The sequence below is a fragment of the Aythya marila genome, assembly GCF_965140915.1.
Source record: "Aythya marila genome assembly, chromosome: 1".
Classification (NCBI taxonomy): Eukaryota; Metazoa; Chordata; class Aves; order Anseriformes; family Anatidae; genus Aythya; species Aythya marila.
In genome coordinates this window covers 92570271-92584275 of record NC_139042.1, presented here as the reverse complement: position 1 = coordinate 92584275, position 14005 = coordinate 92570271, and the positions used below count along the sequence as shown (strand labels likewise).

The window sequence follows — 14005 nt, the reverse complement described above, 5'->3', positions numbered from 1 at the left end:
AATGTGTGGGACAAGCCTGTATGCCATACACTCACTTAAGTACACGCCCTGAGCTTTATAAGCAGCAATTTAACCTGTTATCACAGTGAGTTTACAAACACAGAATGGTTTTTTGTTGTTGTTTTTCCCTCTCCCTCTTGAAAGTAATTGAGGTTTTGAGCTGGTGCTCAAAGTCCCACGAACATGCAGAAAGCACCTGGCAGCAGAGGAAGCCCCCAGGTACAGAAGTCAAAAGTCATGCATTAAGCCAGGGAGAGAAGTTCACTTTGCAAAGTTGCAGCCTCTGCTGGTTGAAGACAGCTGCTCATCGCAGTTCCTCTGTGGTTACTGTCCCACAGCTCCACCACTGGAAAGGTGAGTTAAATGCTCCTCGGATGGATTCAGGCCAAGTTAACCAGGTTAATGTGATGCACAAATCATTTGCTGCAAGATTTGTTTGAGGGAGACTCTGCACATACGCCAGTGAATTATGTTTGTGCACTTACTGCTGCACTTACAAGCACTGGAACTAAAGCTGAAGGTTTAAAATGAATCATGTACCTAAGGAAGATTCTTATCAGTCTCTCCTTAAATACACAGCCCATTTCCCAGGGCTCTATTGGATACATTGTAAGAAGCACCAGAGCACCATCAAGGGCTTCTGAGCACATCCATTAAGGGAGAAATTACAAAGGAGCAGGGGGAGGGAGTGGACAGGACAAATAACTATCACAACCACACCCATGAGCATCGAGATTTGCCTTTTCAGGTTTGTCTTCTGCAAACTCTAGGTGGGAAGTGGGAAAAATCTGCTTCCCTCACCTCTCTTCTTTCCCAAAACCTAAATTCCCTCAAAGCTGATTTATGTCCCTTAATCCCATATAATCACCATAAGCAGCCACAATTAGGACATAACAGAAAAGAGTTTTAAGCGTTTTTTATAGCTAACAAGACCAAAACCCCTAACTGCTCATTTTACTTGTAGTTGAGTCAAAACACAGAATCACTCAATTCATTCACAATGAGGATGGATTAGCATGTTTTTTTCCTTAAAGATGACAGAAAATGACAGGTCCTTCCTCTTTATGGAGAGCAGAGAAGAGAAAAAGGACAGGTCTGATGCAAATACTGCTGACACTTGCATATCCTAAGCACGGTGGTTTACCACCCATACACATCTGACCCATACATGCATGGGAAGTTCATGCATTCAGAACAAGTTGGACCTGCTGCACATGTGGTGCAGGGCCATTCGTCTGGAGCTTCTGGACATCTAAGAGACAGGGTTACCAGGTACACAGCTGATTACTGCTTTAAATAAAACAAACAAAAGCGTGGTAGAAGAATGCGTAGATGTGTTCATGTGCAACTTTTTGCTTTTGTTTTCACTTTCAAGTAGAAGATGGAAACATGATCCAAGTGGCGGAACTTCTACTTTTCTTTCTCTACCCTGTTGAGATATGCCAAATCCATCTGCTAATATTTGTACCAGTAGCTTAGGAGCACGTACTGCTAGCATTTGGGCTTTTTATTTTCTGCCAATGTCACCCAGCAAATACTCTCTTTCTCTCCTTACTTTTGAGAAAGAAACTGTGGTCTTCAGGCACAGGAGCCTGTTTGAGTCCAATCACAAAAAGGAGTGTTTCCCTGTTTGTTGATGGAAAATTACATATATCACACAAAAACTGGAGTACCTGGAGTAGCACGATGGTTTACAGCGTAAGAACACTGAGAAAGTAGAATTCTTGGTAAAAACTTGAAGAGAAAGAGGTTCTGTTTTCATCTAAGATGCTGCCTACTAGCAAGAGACCGCAACTGCCACTTCTCTTCGCAAGTGACATTTCTTTAGAAATGTAGCAGATTCTTTTGATAGACCTGAACAGAAATATGTAGGCCATTTGCTCCAGAATAGCAACATAAATAAAAATACCGAAGCTTCCTGTGCTGTGCTCTTCTTCCACCATGGCCCCATCCAGCCTGCTTCCTCAAATTCCCTTTCTCTGAGCCAGTGAAGAGCAACCACCAAAAACCCCAGCTCATTTGTATCCTGCAAAGCTCTAGCTAGAGACAAAATGCATTTGCCAGCAGGTAAAGGGAAGGTCAGGCAAAGCACCCCTATCTGGTTAACAGAGAAAGAAGGAGAGTAGATTTTCATGAGAAAACAGTAGCATCTGGACTGGTAAATTGCTCTCCAACTTCACTTATCTTCCTCATCTCTCTTTCCCACCCTTCCACACAAAGGACATGCCTGGTCACCAACCTTTCACTTTCAATGGAGGCTAGAAAATCTGTAGTTTCTATAACAAAATTTCTTTTAAAATGAAGACCTTGTACCACTGCACAGCAGCTGTGGCTGGCTAACTCTGGATTCCCAGAGGGGTTATGCTCCAGCTCCTCGCCTTCACTGTCTTGTAGCTGGACAAGCAAGACCTCGTACTCTTGCAGTAGAAGGGTAAGGTGAAGCAGTGGCACAAAGACACCAGGACTCTTCCACCAGCAAGACCAAAGTGCCTTATCACACCAGCATCTCCCCATGGACAGACACTCCACCACCAGCAAGGCATCTCTCTGTGCACTTTGAGGATCTTCTATCCAGCAGTGGCTCCCAGCCCTTCCTCTAAAGTTATTAGTAAAATTACCCTAAAACACTGTTCGAGGCAAACAAGAAGGAACAAGACTGAAGAAACATTACAGCCAGAGTAAGACAAATATTTTTCCAAGTAACTGAAGTGCCCGAACATGTGTGCTCACAGCTACCAAAGTCCTGCCCTCCTGCTCTGCCTTTCCCCTCTCTATCTTGACTCTGCAGTTCCTCTGGACAGAGCTGCAGAATTTCAGCTTCTCTCCTTTCAGCAAAAGCTACTTCAGTTCAAGGAGAATCAGGATGCCTCTCCTTGTCACTCAGGCTGTCCTCTTGCCTTGAGATGTTTCAGTATTGTTCCTGTCACCACACAGATTTGTGCTTCACACACAGACTTGCTGTTACTCCTCCAGATCAGCCCTTCTTCCCCATCTCTCTGTGCGAGACAGGAGAGCCCCTCCTGTGGTAAAAGGGATGATGAATGGCCATGATTTCAGAAGGAAGTTCATACAGTCCAGCAGAAGAAGTTCTTCTCCACCTTCCCCAAGCCTGACTGTATCGTGTGCATGTGTAAAACTCCCGATGTTACGGGCCTGATTGGTTTTCCTCTGGACAGAAATCAGTTTTACTGCGTTTAGCATCTACTTCAAGAAAGAACAAGTTACTCAAGGCCAAGAAACATGTATCAGTACCATGTAAGCAATAAAAATCTTTAAAAGTTTGCACAAGAAACAAGTATACCCTGAGGCAGCAACGCAGTGAATGCTGTTTTCATCTCAACTGCAGGTATCGGGATGCTATGAGATTTAGGAGCCCCACAATTTCCAATTTTGGTTCTGGATTACCGCTCTGAGAAAGAGAAGGCCCTCATTCTGTCACAGACATGTTATCTTGTCCACGGCCACAAAGATGGTTTGCGTGCTCAGCTTAAAACCTCCCCACAGGAAACTTTTCCAGTCAGAAACTTCTGCCTTTTCACAGTCATTACGCTCAGCTGTTTGAGAGGAGAATTACACCACCTTCCTTGGCTAAGCGAGCCTGTACATCAACTTCTTGAGGGGCTTTCTGTAGCTTCTACGCCATTCCATCTTCACTCGAGCAGCTCATTAAATGTGACAGACAAAATCAAGGACAGAACACAAACGCAATGTCTAACCCAGGCACAGCTAGTAGCTGATTTTAAGAAGCTGGTATCAAAGCAAGTCTGCCTGCAAATATAATGAGAAAACCTCAGATCAGTTTTCCAAAGTGACAATAAGCACAGGGATGAAGGCAGGGTGAATGACGGAATGAGTGCACAGGAGGAGGAGACACCACAGGAGCAACAGAAGCAAAACAAAAACTGATACACCAAGCGAATTTATCCATTCCTTTGTGTCTGACAGGCAGACAAATTCAAAGCAGTGGAAAAAAGGGCAGGGAGAAGGGTGGTTAAAAACAACAATCAGGGAGTAGAAGCAGACACGAGAGGTAGACTTTTCAATCAGCCTATCAGGCCAAGCGATCATGAGCTGGTGGGAGGACAAGAAGCAGTACCTATATTTAAGAAGGTGGAAAATAAACACCAGAAATAGACCGGGTAGTTTGGCCTCACTAACATGCATGTTAAACAAGCAACTTAGAAGGTGGCATAGCTGAAGACACTGATACAAATGGAAGACAAAAAATGCAAGAAAGGTTTGCCAGCTTGTCCTACCGTAACTTGGAGAAAGGCACTGGGGTGCTAGGGTACCCCTGGCACTTGCTGGCAGATGTGGCACAAACCTGCAGGAGGACCACGAGCACCTGCAGCTGCCTAACAGTGCCAAAACCAGCATTATCGCCACTGAAGCAAACAAATCCCAGCCTGGATGTCTTCCTTTGACAAGAAACTCAGTTCCTAGGTAGGTTAGATCTATTATGCTGTCTTGCCTGTTTTAACAAGGACACCTATGTCCAAAACTCGTCAGCAGAAAACTGAAAGAAAATATGAACTGAGGAAAGAAAGCTGGGAGGCAGCAATATAAAGGGAGATAAGGACATTACACAGAAAAGCTGAAAAACCTTGATGACTAGAAGAGAAATGTAACACCAAATTCAGAGCATGTGTGCCAGAATCAAGAAATAAGCTCCACTCTATAGAGGCAGTATCACTAGGAGAAAACCAAAGTAAGAGAAACCTGGATGTATCAAGTCAACCACGGTGTGAGGCAGCCGCAGGAGAGGCAGATGAGAAGCCTTAAATGCATTGGGAAGAGCTGTCGGAGGCACAGGGAAGCAGTCAATCTCAACACACAGGGAGACCTTGTTGTGCTGTGCTTCACTTTAGCCACCACGTTCAAGGAACACGAATCCAACTGGAGCGGCTGCAGAGACCGGACGCAAAGGCGTGACTGGCAAACCAGCACTGCGAAAGGAGACTTGAGGAACACCTTATTTACCCAAGCCAAACAAAGGCTGGAAGGAAACGTAACTCCTCCGTAATGTACTTAGTGACAGAAAGCACCAGGGGAAAAAAAAGTAAATACCGTCAGGATAAAGGATTATGCTAGTACAGGAAAAAAAAAATATACAAAAAATAGCTGCATAGGCTATGATTCCTCTTAAGGTTGTAAAAAAAAATAATAAATACAAAACAAGCAAACAATAATTAAAAGAGCAAATCTCCAGGACACCTTCCGAAGCACAAGAAGGAGTTAAAGGACAACAGAGATGGCACGTGGTGGTCAGGGCGGTTCAGCCCACCAACACTAATCGTCGATAAACACATGTACACAACCAGGGACGAATCCCAGGTAATGCTGTAGCATTCAGGACGAGAAAACAGCCTCTCCTGCGGTGGAAAACAGCCTTTGCTTCGCAATGCCTTCACTTGCTCTGGAGCGAGTGGAGGTGGGTGAGCTGCGGCAGGATGCCAGCACGGGCTGCCAGCTGGAAGCAAAGGGAGACGAGGATGAAGCTGCAACAGCCACACGGTTGAACGAGGCCTTTTTGTCAGCCTGCAGAGTAGCCCTCCTTCCCCTCCACGACTTCTCCCAATGAGATCCATCATATCAAGGCTTCCCGTTAGCTTTTCTATTTGCTAATGCCTAACGCAATGTGGGGCATTCACTCCTCTTACAGCAACTTCTCACGAACCACTTGTGAAAGGAAAAGTGAGCAGTGGGCCCTCTGAAGGCATTTCTCAGCTCTGTTTAAGCTTGGAAAGGAGGGGATTTTTGCTCCAGTTTTACGGTTAGGGAACAGACTTGGAAGTTTGCTCTGCCTAAACCCTTCCGTGCCAAGCTCGCAACAAGAGAATTGTCTTCCCTGTAGCCTTTTATTGTTTCTGGGAAGTTCAAAGCCTCTGAAAATAGACTGCAGTAATGGAAAGGTTGGCAGGATCAGCTGAGAATATTGCTAATGTTTACTTTATTGAAACAAAACAGCCAACACCACACAATGAAAACAGGCCTCTTCGTTCTATATGTTTAGGCTCTGGCCCAAATCTGGAGCGACAGCTACGTATAAATAGAGGCTTTGTCGAGAGGCAGCGCGGTGTAACCTTCCTCCACGGAGCAGCTCCGTCACGATCACAGCGGCGTTTGCCAAGTTCATAGCCAGCAGCTTCCCTGACACCATTCGCATTGGCCAACACAGGCCGCTTTTACAGCCTCGAGCTCCTTCAAGGCAAGGACAGCCGCATGCACCTCAGGACAGCACGTGTCGGAGCGCGTCCTGCTCATAAACAGGGCTGTCAGCGGTAATATAACAGTGACAGCCTGTCTGGCAATCCTGTATTGATTCGGCGTGAGCGCAGGCGAGCCTTGCCAGGCACGAGGCTCGCACCCAGCACCATGCAGGACCCTCCTCTGGTGTGCTCCATGGCCCAGCACTCAAGAGGATAAAACTATCCACCACAAAAGAGAAGTGTGCCACAGGGATCCATCGCCACACCTCTGCATCCCACGGTTACAGATTTTGAACTCTCACCCTCATTCCTCTGTTTCCTTTGATGACCACAGCCTCTCTGATGCAAAGTCTTCAAAATACCTATTTAGAAACGACGTGCAATAAATCAAGCCCTGGCTGCTGACCAAGGCTCCTATACGCTCTCGCTACCCAGATCACAAGTAAAGCAGCATGCTGAACCAGTTACAGGAAAGCAGTCCTGTGCCAGCTTATGCCCCAGGCAAGTGCAGAGCTCTGTGGGACGCTACAGCATTGATAAACAAGCAGCATATGGTCACAAGCCACATTCAGAGCCAGTCAGACCAGAGGCCTGAGCCTGGACAAGCTGCCAAGAGAGATTTCAATTTCATGTTGTGTTTTCTGGTAATGCTTGCAAAGATTAAGGGTTTGAAGAGCAGGGGAAAAAAAAAATAAATCCAAAACTTTGGACCTTTGGTATTTCCTGAAGAGTACATAAGAGAGAGAATTATCACATGAGAAAACTCCTGAGGTGTTTAGAGAAAGGTACAAATTTAGTGAAGGAGTGAAAGTAGCACCCGAGTGCAATTCCAAGGCTATTACATACTGAAATCCAAATAAATTATTCAGGTTATACCTTAACTGAAGGCGTACGAATAGTTCAGAGCAATTTTTCTAGCAGCTACGCACACGATTATGGAAACAGGTTTTGGCGCAATTCAGAACAACCCAATTTACATAAGCAAAACTGTCTTAATCCAATACATTTTAAAAAGTGCTTATATTGCTTCAAGCTGCTATGAAACCCCATTAGATTGCTGGTTGCAATATTAACAGCTCCATTAGCATCCTGAAATGGCTCAACCCAAGGTCAGACAAGGACCAGGGGACTGCAGGCAACAGCACAAAGCTCCAGGTAGAACAGGGCGAGAGAGCAGCCCCACAGCATGGCTTTGTGCAACGCCACAGCAGCTCACCCGCCTCAGGCCACTGTGGGGCCAACGCTACTGAAACATCACAACTTTGCCAAGGGGGGAGAGAGCTTCAATCTCGCTAGCCCTAACTGCTGGGGCAGGGAGCACTGGTAGGAAAAAAAAAATAAAAAATTGAATCAAGGCTAGAGAACAAGTGCACAAATGTCTTTACACACCGGCAACCCCCAGCTGCCACTGATCAATCAGGGCTTGACTTTAAGTTGAGTATCAGGCAGATGAGCATGCAGAGTTTTTAAAGGAATCACAGTATAGCTGCTTAACATTTAAATCAGACAAGCAAACAAAAACAACAAAGCAGAACTAGAAGTATTAAGCTAAACTGATTCAGGTGCCTGAAGCATCAGTGCATGTTGACTAGTAGTTACAGTAACTAGGATGAAAACGCAAAAGTTGTCGTTGCTAATAAGCACACAACCGTTTTTTTCCTTTTAAGGCATCTGTACACTATTTTAAGAGCCACATTCTGCCTTATTTTAATATTGTGTGCACTAAGTGTGGGAAAAAACACTTCCTGGTAGGTGCTGGGGGGGTGGGCGAGGAAGAAGCAAACAATCCCTTCCTCACTGAATATAGGATTCAGTAGCCACAATGTCACCCTGAGGACTCTGCACCTGCCCCACTGATCCTTATCTGGCTGGGACTCATGAAGCAAACCTGTAATCAGCCACACAAACAGCAAGCAAGAGGCAGACAAAGATGCTTTCCTGTCCCAGAGGAGAAGTGTCCCTTTCCTTCTTCATGAATTCCCCACCCCATGGTTCAACAATAGGACGGGGAGCCGTAATGACGGGGGTGTGGGAGAAGGCTGCTGTAGGAGGTGACAAAAGGTGTTTTTATAAACTTGGCGTAGCTCTAGTTATTGTTCATTTGGTAGAAGCCCTGGAGCACGCTGTTCATGACTTGCACTAGAAGTGAATCAATGCAAAGAGTTTGCACAGGCTCATTAGAGAGGCAGTCAGTCCCTTACCAGCCTCCACAAACTCATCAGGTCAAATGCTCAAAGTACTAAGAAATCAAACTCCTGCTGACACTCATACAAAAAGTTACACTTCTTGCTAAAAAGTAAACTGAAACAAAACAAAAATGAAGTTTACCTTCTCTTGAGCTGACTTTACCACACTAACAACTTGTTTAACTGCTAGCTCAAGTGGTTCTGGTCTGTCATCTTCCTCAAATGTCAGCAATTGTGAATCCTAAGAAAGAAGAAGAGAAGCATGATTAGCTGACAAACCCATCACTTGAAAAGGGGTGATGAAAATTCATGGCCTGTAAAGATCCTGGAAGAACCAGCGACAGAACTGCAAGCCTATGTCAAAACTCACGTGTTTTAATTGTGTGACAGCTCACCATGTAATACAAGGTAGAGCCTGAAAACCTATACTTAGGACATACATACAGGCCTAATCATCTTTCACTGTACAGAATATGAAGGTATACAACATGCTGCAGGGTGAAGCCCATGCGCAGCGACAGAGCTCAGCGAAACTGCTCTTCCTGATAAGGATTAACCAGAGTTATGCTCCACGAGCGTTTTTGGTTTGGCCTAGCAATAAAATATATATTTTTTTTTGGGGGGGGGGGAGGGAGGTCATGCAGCTGCTCAAGTCTACACCAAAACTAAGAAAACCCAACGCCCAGCTTGCAGAGGTGAGGGACGAGCCCTTCCCCAGGCCTTGCTGGTGCGTGGAAGCGGCAGCGCTGACAGCTACTCGGCGTTGGCAGCAGCAGCAGGGCAGCAGGCGCAGGTTTTGGCGGTGAGGTCACGCTCCTGGGGCAGCAGCTATCGCATTCCCCAGGCGGTGCGCATGCCGGCGCAGCAGCGCAGAGGCCGGCAGGGATTTGGCGAGCTGCGTGGTGCTGGGGAGCAGCGCGGTGCTGCAGTGCCAGGCGGTGAACTCATCGCAAGACACCGCTCCAGCTGCTGGCTCTCCAGCTGCACGCCCGGCTCGGCGGCTTCGCTCTCTGGCTGGGGACAGGACGCTGCTGCTGGCCTCTCCGTTCCGCTTCCCAGCACCTGTTCCCAAATCCTTTCGGCTCTCCCCTTCCAGCAGCAAACCCTCGCGTCTTAACCCAGTCTCTCCGAGCCGTGCAAGCCCGGAGGACGCCGTATTTTCCTCCCGCACGCCGCGCTGCTCTCCTTATCTCCCAGGCACACATGTTGCCCGGCTCTTCCTCCTGCCCCAGCCTCCCCCACCGTGCACGGCAAGCCCCGGCTCGCTGCTGCCCGGCCACACGGAGCCCTGCCGGCACCAGGAGTGCTGCGGGCAGGCTCCCTCTCAGGCTTACGCCACGCAGCAGCACCGGCTCGTTCATCCCCAGCCCTTTCCACTAAAGCAGCCAGCTCGCAGTCCCCACAACTGGGACATTTGCTGCCCTAAACCTCGCTGCACAGCCACCCCCCCCCCCACCCCCGCTGCCCCACCGAGGGCTCTCCCCTCCGCCGCCCTGCACCGCAGGCACCCGGGAGCCCCGCAGGCGGCCGGCGGGGCGGTGTTTGAGCGCGGAGGGCCCGGGTCCGGGTTTCGCCCCGTGCCGTCCCCCCCCCACCTCCTCCCCGCAGCTCCCCGGCCGGCACTCACCGCCCTGGCCGCCGCCTCGTCGCGCAGCGCCGCCACCCATGCCCGCCGCCACTGCCGCCGCCAGCTGCCCAGCGACAGCGCCCAGCCCAGCACCGAGCCGCCCTCCTCCAGCAGCTCGTCCCGAGGCCGCCACGGGGGCTGCTGCTGCTGGGACTGCTGCTGCTGCTCCTGCTGCTGCTGCTGATGCTGGTGGTGCTGCTCCTGCTGCTGCTTGGGGGTCCTCCGCCGCCGCCCCCCGCGCAGGGCCAGCAGCGCGTACTGCACCAGGTAGACGGCCAGCGTGGCCAGCGCCGCCACGAAGAGGGCGACCAGCGCGTACCAGCGCAGCTCGCCCAGCCCGCCCGCCAGCCCCGCCATGGCTGACCATAATGGGAGCCGCGATACCAGCCCCCACCGCCACCACCACGCCGCAGCCCGAGCCCGAGCCCGAGCCCGTCCCCGTGTCCCTGTGTCCCCGTCCCCCCCGCACCCAGCGGCCGGCGGCGGCCCCGGGACCCGCCCGGCACCGCCCTCGGCGCCCGCAGCGCCCGCCCCCGCCGCCGGGGCGCTGAGGGGAGGGAGGCCGGGCCCGGCCCCTGCTGCCGCCATCCAGGCGCTGTGTGCCCCCTCCCCGCTTCGTGTAGACGCGAGTTTCCCCCATTTTTGGGGTGTTTTGGGGCGCTGCCCTATCGCTGTGTCCTCGGTTTTGTTCTGCTTTGCTGTGCCTGCTCGCCCTCTGTCTCACACTGACCTACTCCTAGGCAGGGAACCTCTCACCTGTGTGTGTTATTTTGCCCAAGCCATGCCCAAAAACAACCCGTGGTGAAGTCACTGAGGCTGGCACTGAAACACCGCTTTAACTTCTTGCACCACTCAAGTTCAGACTGTTGCTTTACAGGGCAGAAATGCCCTTTCTTAGCTGGAAACTGGGGTTCCAGATCTCTGGGTGTGTGCCGTGGGCCACAGAGGGAAATCGACAGGGCTCTGTCGGGGGAGCCCAAGGGTGGCAGATGTTGAGGTGCAGAAGTTGTGCAGGCTCGCAGACCACACTGCAAATGCTTGTGTGCTGGACGCTTTCAGGCTGATTCATAGCTAGAAGCAAAGGTTAAAAAAAAAAAAAAAAAAGGAAGTGAGTACATAAGTGAGTACATTACAGAGTCACCAAGTGGCTGAGGTGAGAAGGAACCCCTGGAGGCCACCTGCTCCAAGCCCTGCCCAAGCAGGGCCACCCAGAACAGGCTGCCCAGGGCCAGGCCCAGGCGGCTTCTGGAGATCCCCAAGGAGCCCCCACAGCTCTCTGGGCAGCCTGTGCCAGGGCTCCTGAAGTGCTGCCTGCTGCTCAGAGGGAGCCTCATGTTATTTGTGTGCCCATTGCCTCTTGTTGGGGTGCTGGACACCACTGCAAAGAGCCTGGCTCCATCTCCTTTCTTCATTTAAGAGATGCTCCAGACCCTTAATCATCCTTGTGGCTGGACCCTCTCTCCACCACGTCCCTGTCTCTTGTACTGGGGAGCACAGAACTGGACCCAGCACTCCGCCTCACCACTGGCCTCACTGGTGCTGAGTGTAAGGAAGGATCATCTCCCTACTCCTGCTGGTAACATTCCTCCTAATGCAGCCCAGGATACCGTTTGGTGGTCTTCGCCATGATGGCATGTTGCTGGTGAACTGGGAAACCTCACACTCCATTTACTGACCTGCTGCCTTCTGCCTGCCTGGCTCCTGGCAGGAGATTTAGAGTGTACCTACAGGATACCAAGGAGCAAGCTGCTGAGATCTCCAGAGATCCAACCAATTGCTACATTAGCACAGCACCGTACGTGGGTTAATTGACCCTGCTGAGAGATCAGATTTATTAGCTGGGAACGTTCAGTTTAAGATCAAACCTGGTGTCTTTGCTTGTATTGCACTTTGCTGTACCACCTGGTTTGCGGATAGCTCAGGGATTTATAACACAGTACTACAGGATGACAGACAAACGTGCCCTTAGCTTGTCCCATGTTTCAGTTCCCCACATATGCCATCTAGACAATTTTCTTTAACTGGCACGAGTGTTGTGAGACTCATTACTGAATACGAAATGAAAAAAAGATGTAAAAGATTACACTGAAATATTAAGAACAGTTTCCCTTTCTGGAATTTTATCAACTAGTTTGTTACTATAAATATTCTATGTTTTTACTTTTAAAGTATAACAAAAATATATGGCAGCTAATATTTAATTACTTTCCCTTTTCATATGCTTGTGAACTTGGAATAGCCCTCTCAGAGCATTCAGGATCTTGCCCATCAAAGTATAGCTCTGGGGATGAGATTAGTAAAGTAATTAGTTGTTCATAATTCCACGTTCTTTGAAGCTGGGAAGTGTGATTCTGACTTTTCTGCTAGGCTCTCCACTGTATTTCTATTAAAGAACCTTTGTATTTCCCAATCTCAGCTTTCTTTTTACTTAGCAAGTATGTATCTATACCAGTGATGGCTGCAAAGCAAGATTGAAATAAGGTGAAGTGAGAGAAAATGGTACAGAGTTGATCTCACAAGGCTTCTGGAACAAGGGAGTTTTAAATGCATCATTTATTGCAGTTTTCTCACACCTCCACGTTTTGGTCTTTTGAAGCCTGAATTTTGTAAACTGTTTCGCTCGCTGTGTTAGAAAGGCAAGATGAAAACTGCAGACACATAGCTTGCTATGACCTGGTCTATACTAGAATGGTTTCCTGTTAGAGCTACTCTAGACAGATGAACAAAAATAAAATATCTCACCTGTTAACCAGTGCTGCCGGATTCATCATACATCCAAGTTTCTGGAGATGCTCTTGTTCCCCTGCAGACAGAACGGGGGCAGAATTTTAGGACCTCAATAACTTGTTTGAAATGTCCAGATCTGTTGCCTGTGGATAGGACAGTGGCTAGGGCTTAGCACAGGCAAATGGGGGAATGGTGTGTGCCAGGGTCCTGTCCTGCCTTGGGCTGGGACACAGCAGAGCTCAAACCTAGGACCTGGAAAGTGACCCTGAGTCCCATGGTACAGATGCAGGCAAAAGGGTCAGATGAGATCATAGTTATGTCATCAGTTACATTTCTAAATCTGTTAAGTAGAACCAAAACAAAACCAACCAAAACCAAAACCAAAACAAACAAAACAAAACATGAAGTGCATAACATGAAGTCCAAAACAAGTGTTTTGTCCGGGCAGTATAAAAGTGTAAGGGGAGCTTATTTGGCAAAACTGCCCTCTGCCAGTGGAGCTTTTTTTTTTTTTTTTTTTTTTTTTTTTCCCAGCATCCTGGGACTCTGTGGGATACCGCCTTTACCTGTGATGTGGCTATAACCATGCCTTCCTTATGAGATTTCATTTACCCTATCAACCTGAGGTGAAAACACTTCATGTGTTTCACTGCCAGCTCTGCTGGCAGGGGCAGACCTGTAAATCTCCACACATGAAACGGGACCTCTTAGCACATTACTTGGTCCCATATATGTGCGGACCATTATCCCTTTCGCATATAGCACTTGCACCTCTTTCCCACTGTTCTACCCTCAGTGCCAGAGGCAGGAAACAGGCACATCCTTCTACCTGCTGATCCTGGCAAGTCTGCTCAGGGGTAGTGGGGCAGGGAGAGGAACAATCCTAAAGCCAGAAGATGTGTTTCTGCATTTTGTCCTGCTCTTTCATGTACTCTCTGGTCTGTTTTCTGTAACTCCTTCCTAGCTGCGATTTGGCACCTGTGACCCTTCTTGTCTCACATGACTTGACATACCAGAAACATTGTCCCCTACTCGTTGATGTCTGTCTGAGAAAGAGAGCAAAGGGCTGGAGCAAGGACCAGGTGGGATACCCAGAGAAGCATTGCTGGAAGTAGGTCAGCAGCCTGAGACCAGAGGAGTTGCCACTAAACAGGCTTTAATACCTAGGAGCTAGCATGGGGCAATGAGGCTAGCACAGCGCAGGCTCTTGATCAGGAACAGCTCCTCCCACCAGAGAATATCTTCTTAATAAGGGA

At 48.8% G+C, this 14005-nt stretch overlaps 1 protein-coding gene across 3 annotated transcripts in view; it reads right to left on the bottom strand.

The window, feature by feature from the left end:
• The window catches only part of C2CD2 (C2 calcium dependent domain containing 2), a 35567-nt gene extending 25134 nt beyond the window's left edge, over nucleotides 1-10433 (bottom strand). The window contains exons 1-2 of one of the 3 annotated variants that reach the window (XM_082755292.1): nucleotides 10023-10433; nucleotides 8538-8636 (exon numbers count right to left, since the gene is read on the bottom strand). In XM_082755292.1, coding sequence (XP_082611418.1) covers nucleotides 8538-8636; nucleotides 10023-10379 — 456 coding nt within the window. In that variant the 5' untranslated portion in view covers nucleotides 10380-10433. The remainder of the gene's footprint in view (nucleotides 1-8537; nucleotides 8637-10022) is intronic. The other 2 variants (XM_082755293.1, XM_082755291.1) reach the window with 2 other exon arrangements.
• Between the last annotated feature and the right edge of the window lie 3572 nt (nucleotides 10434-14005).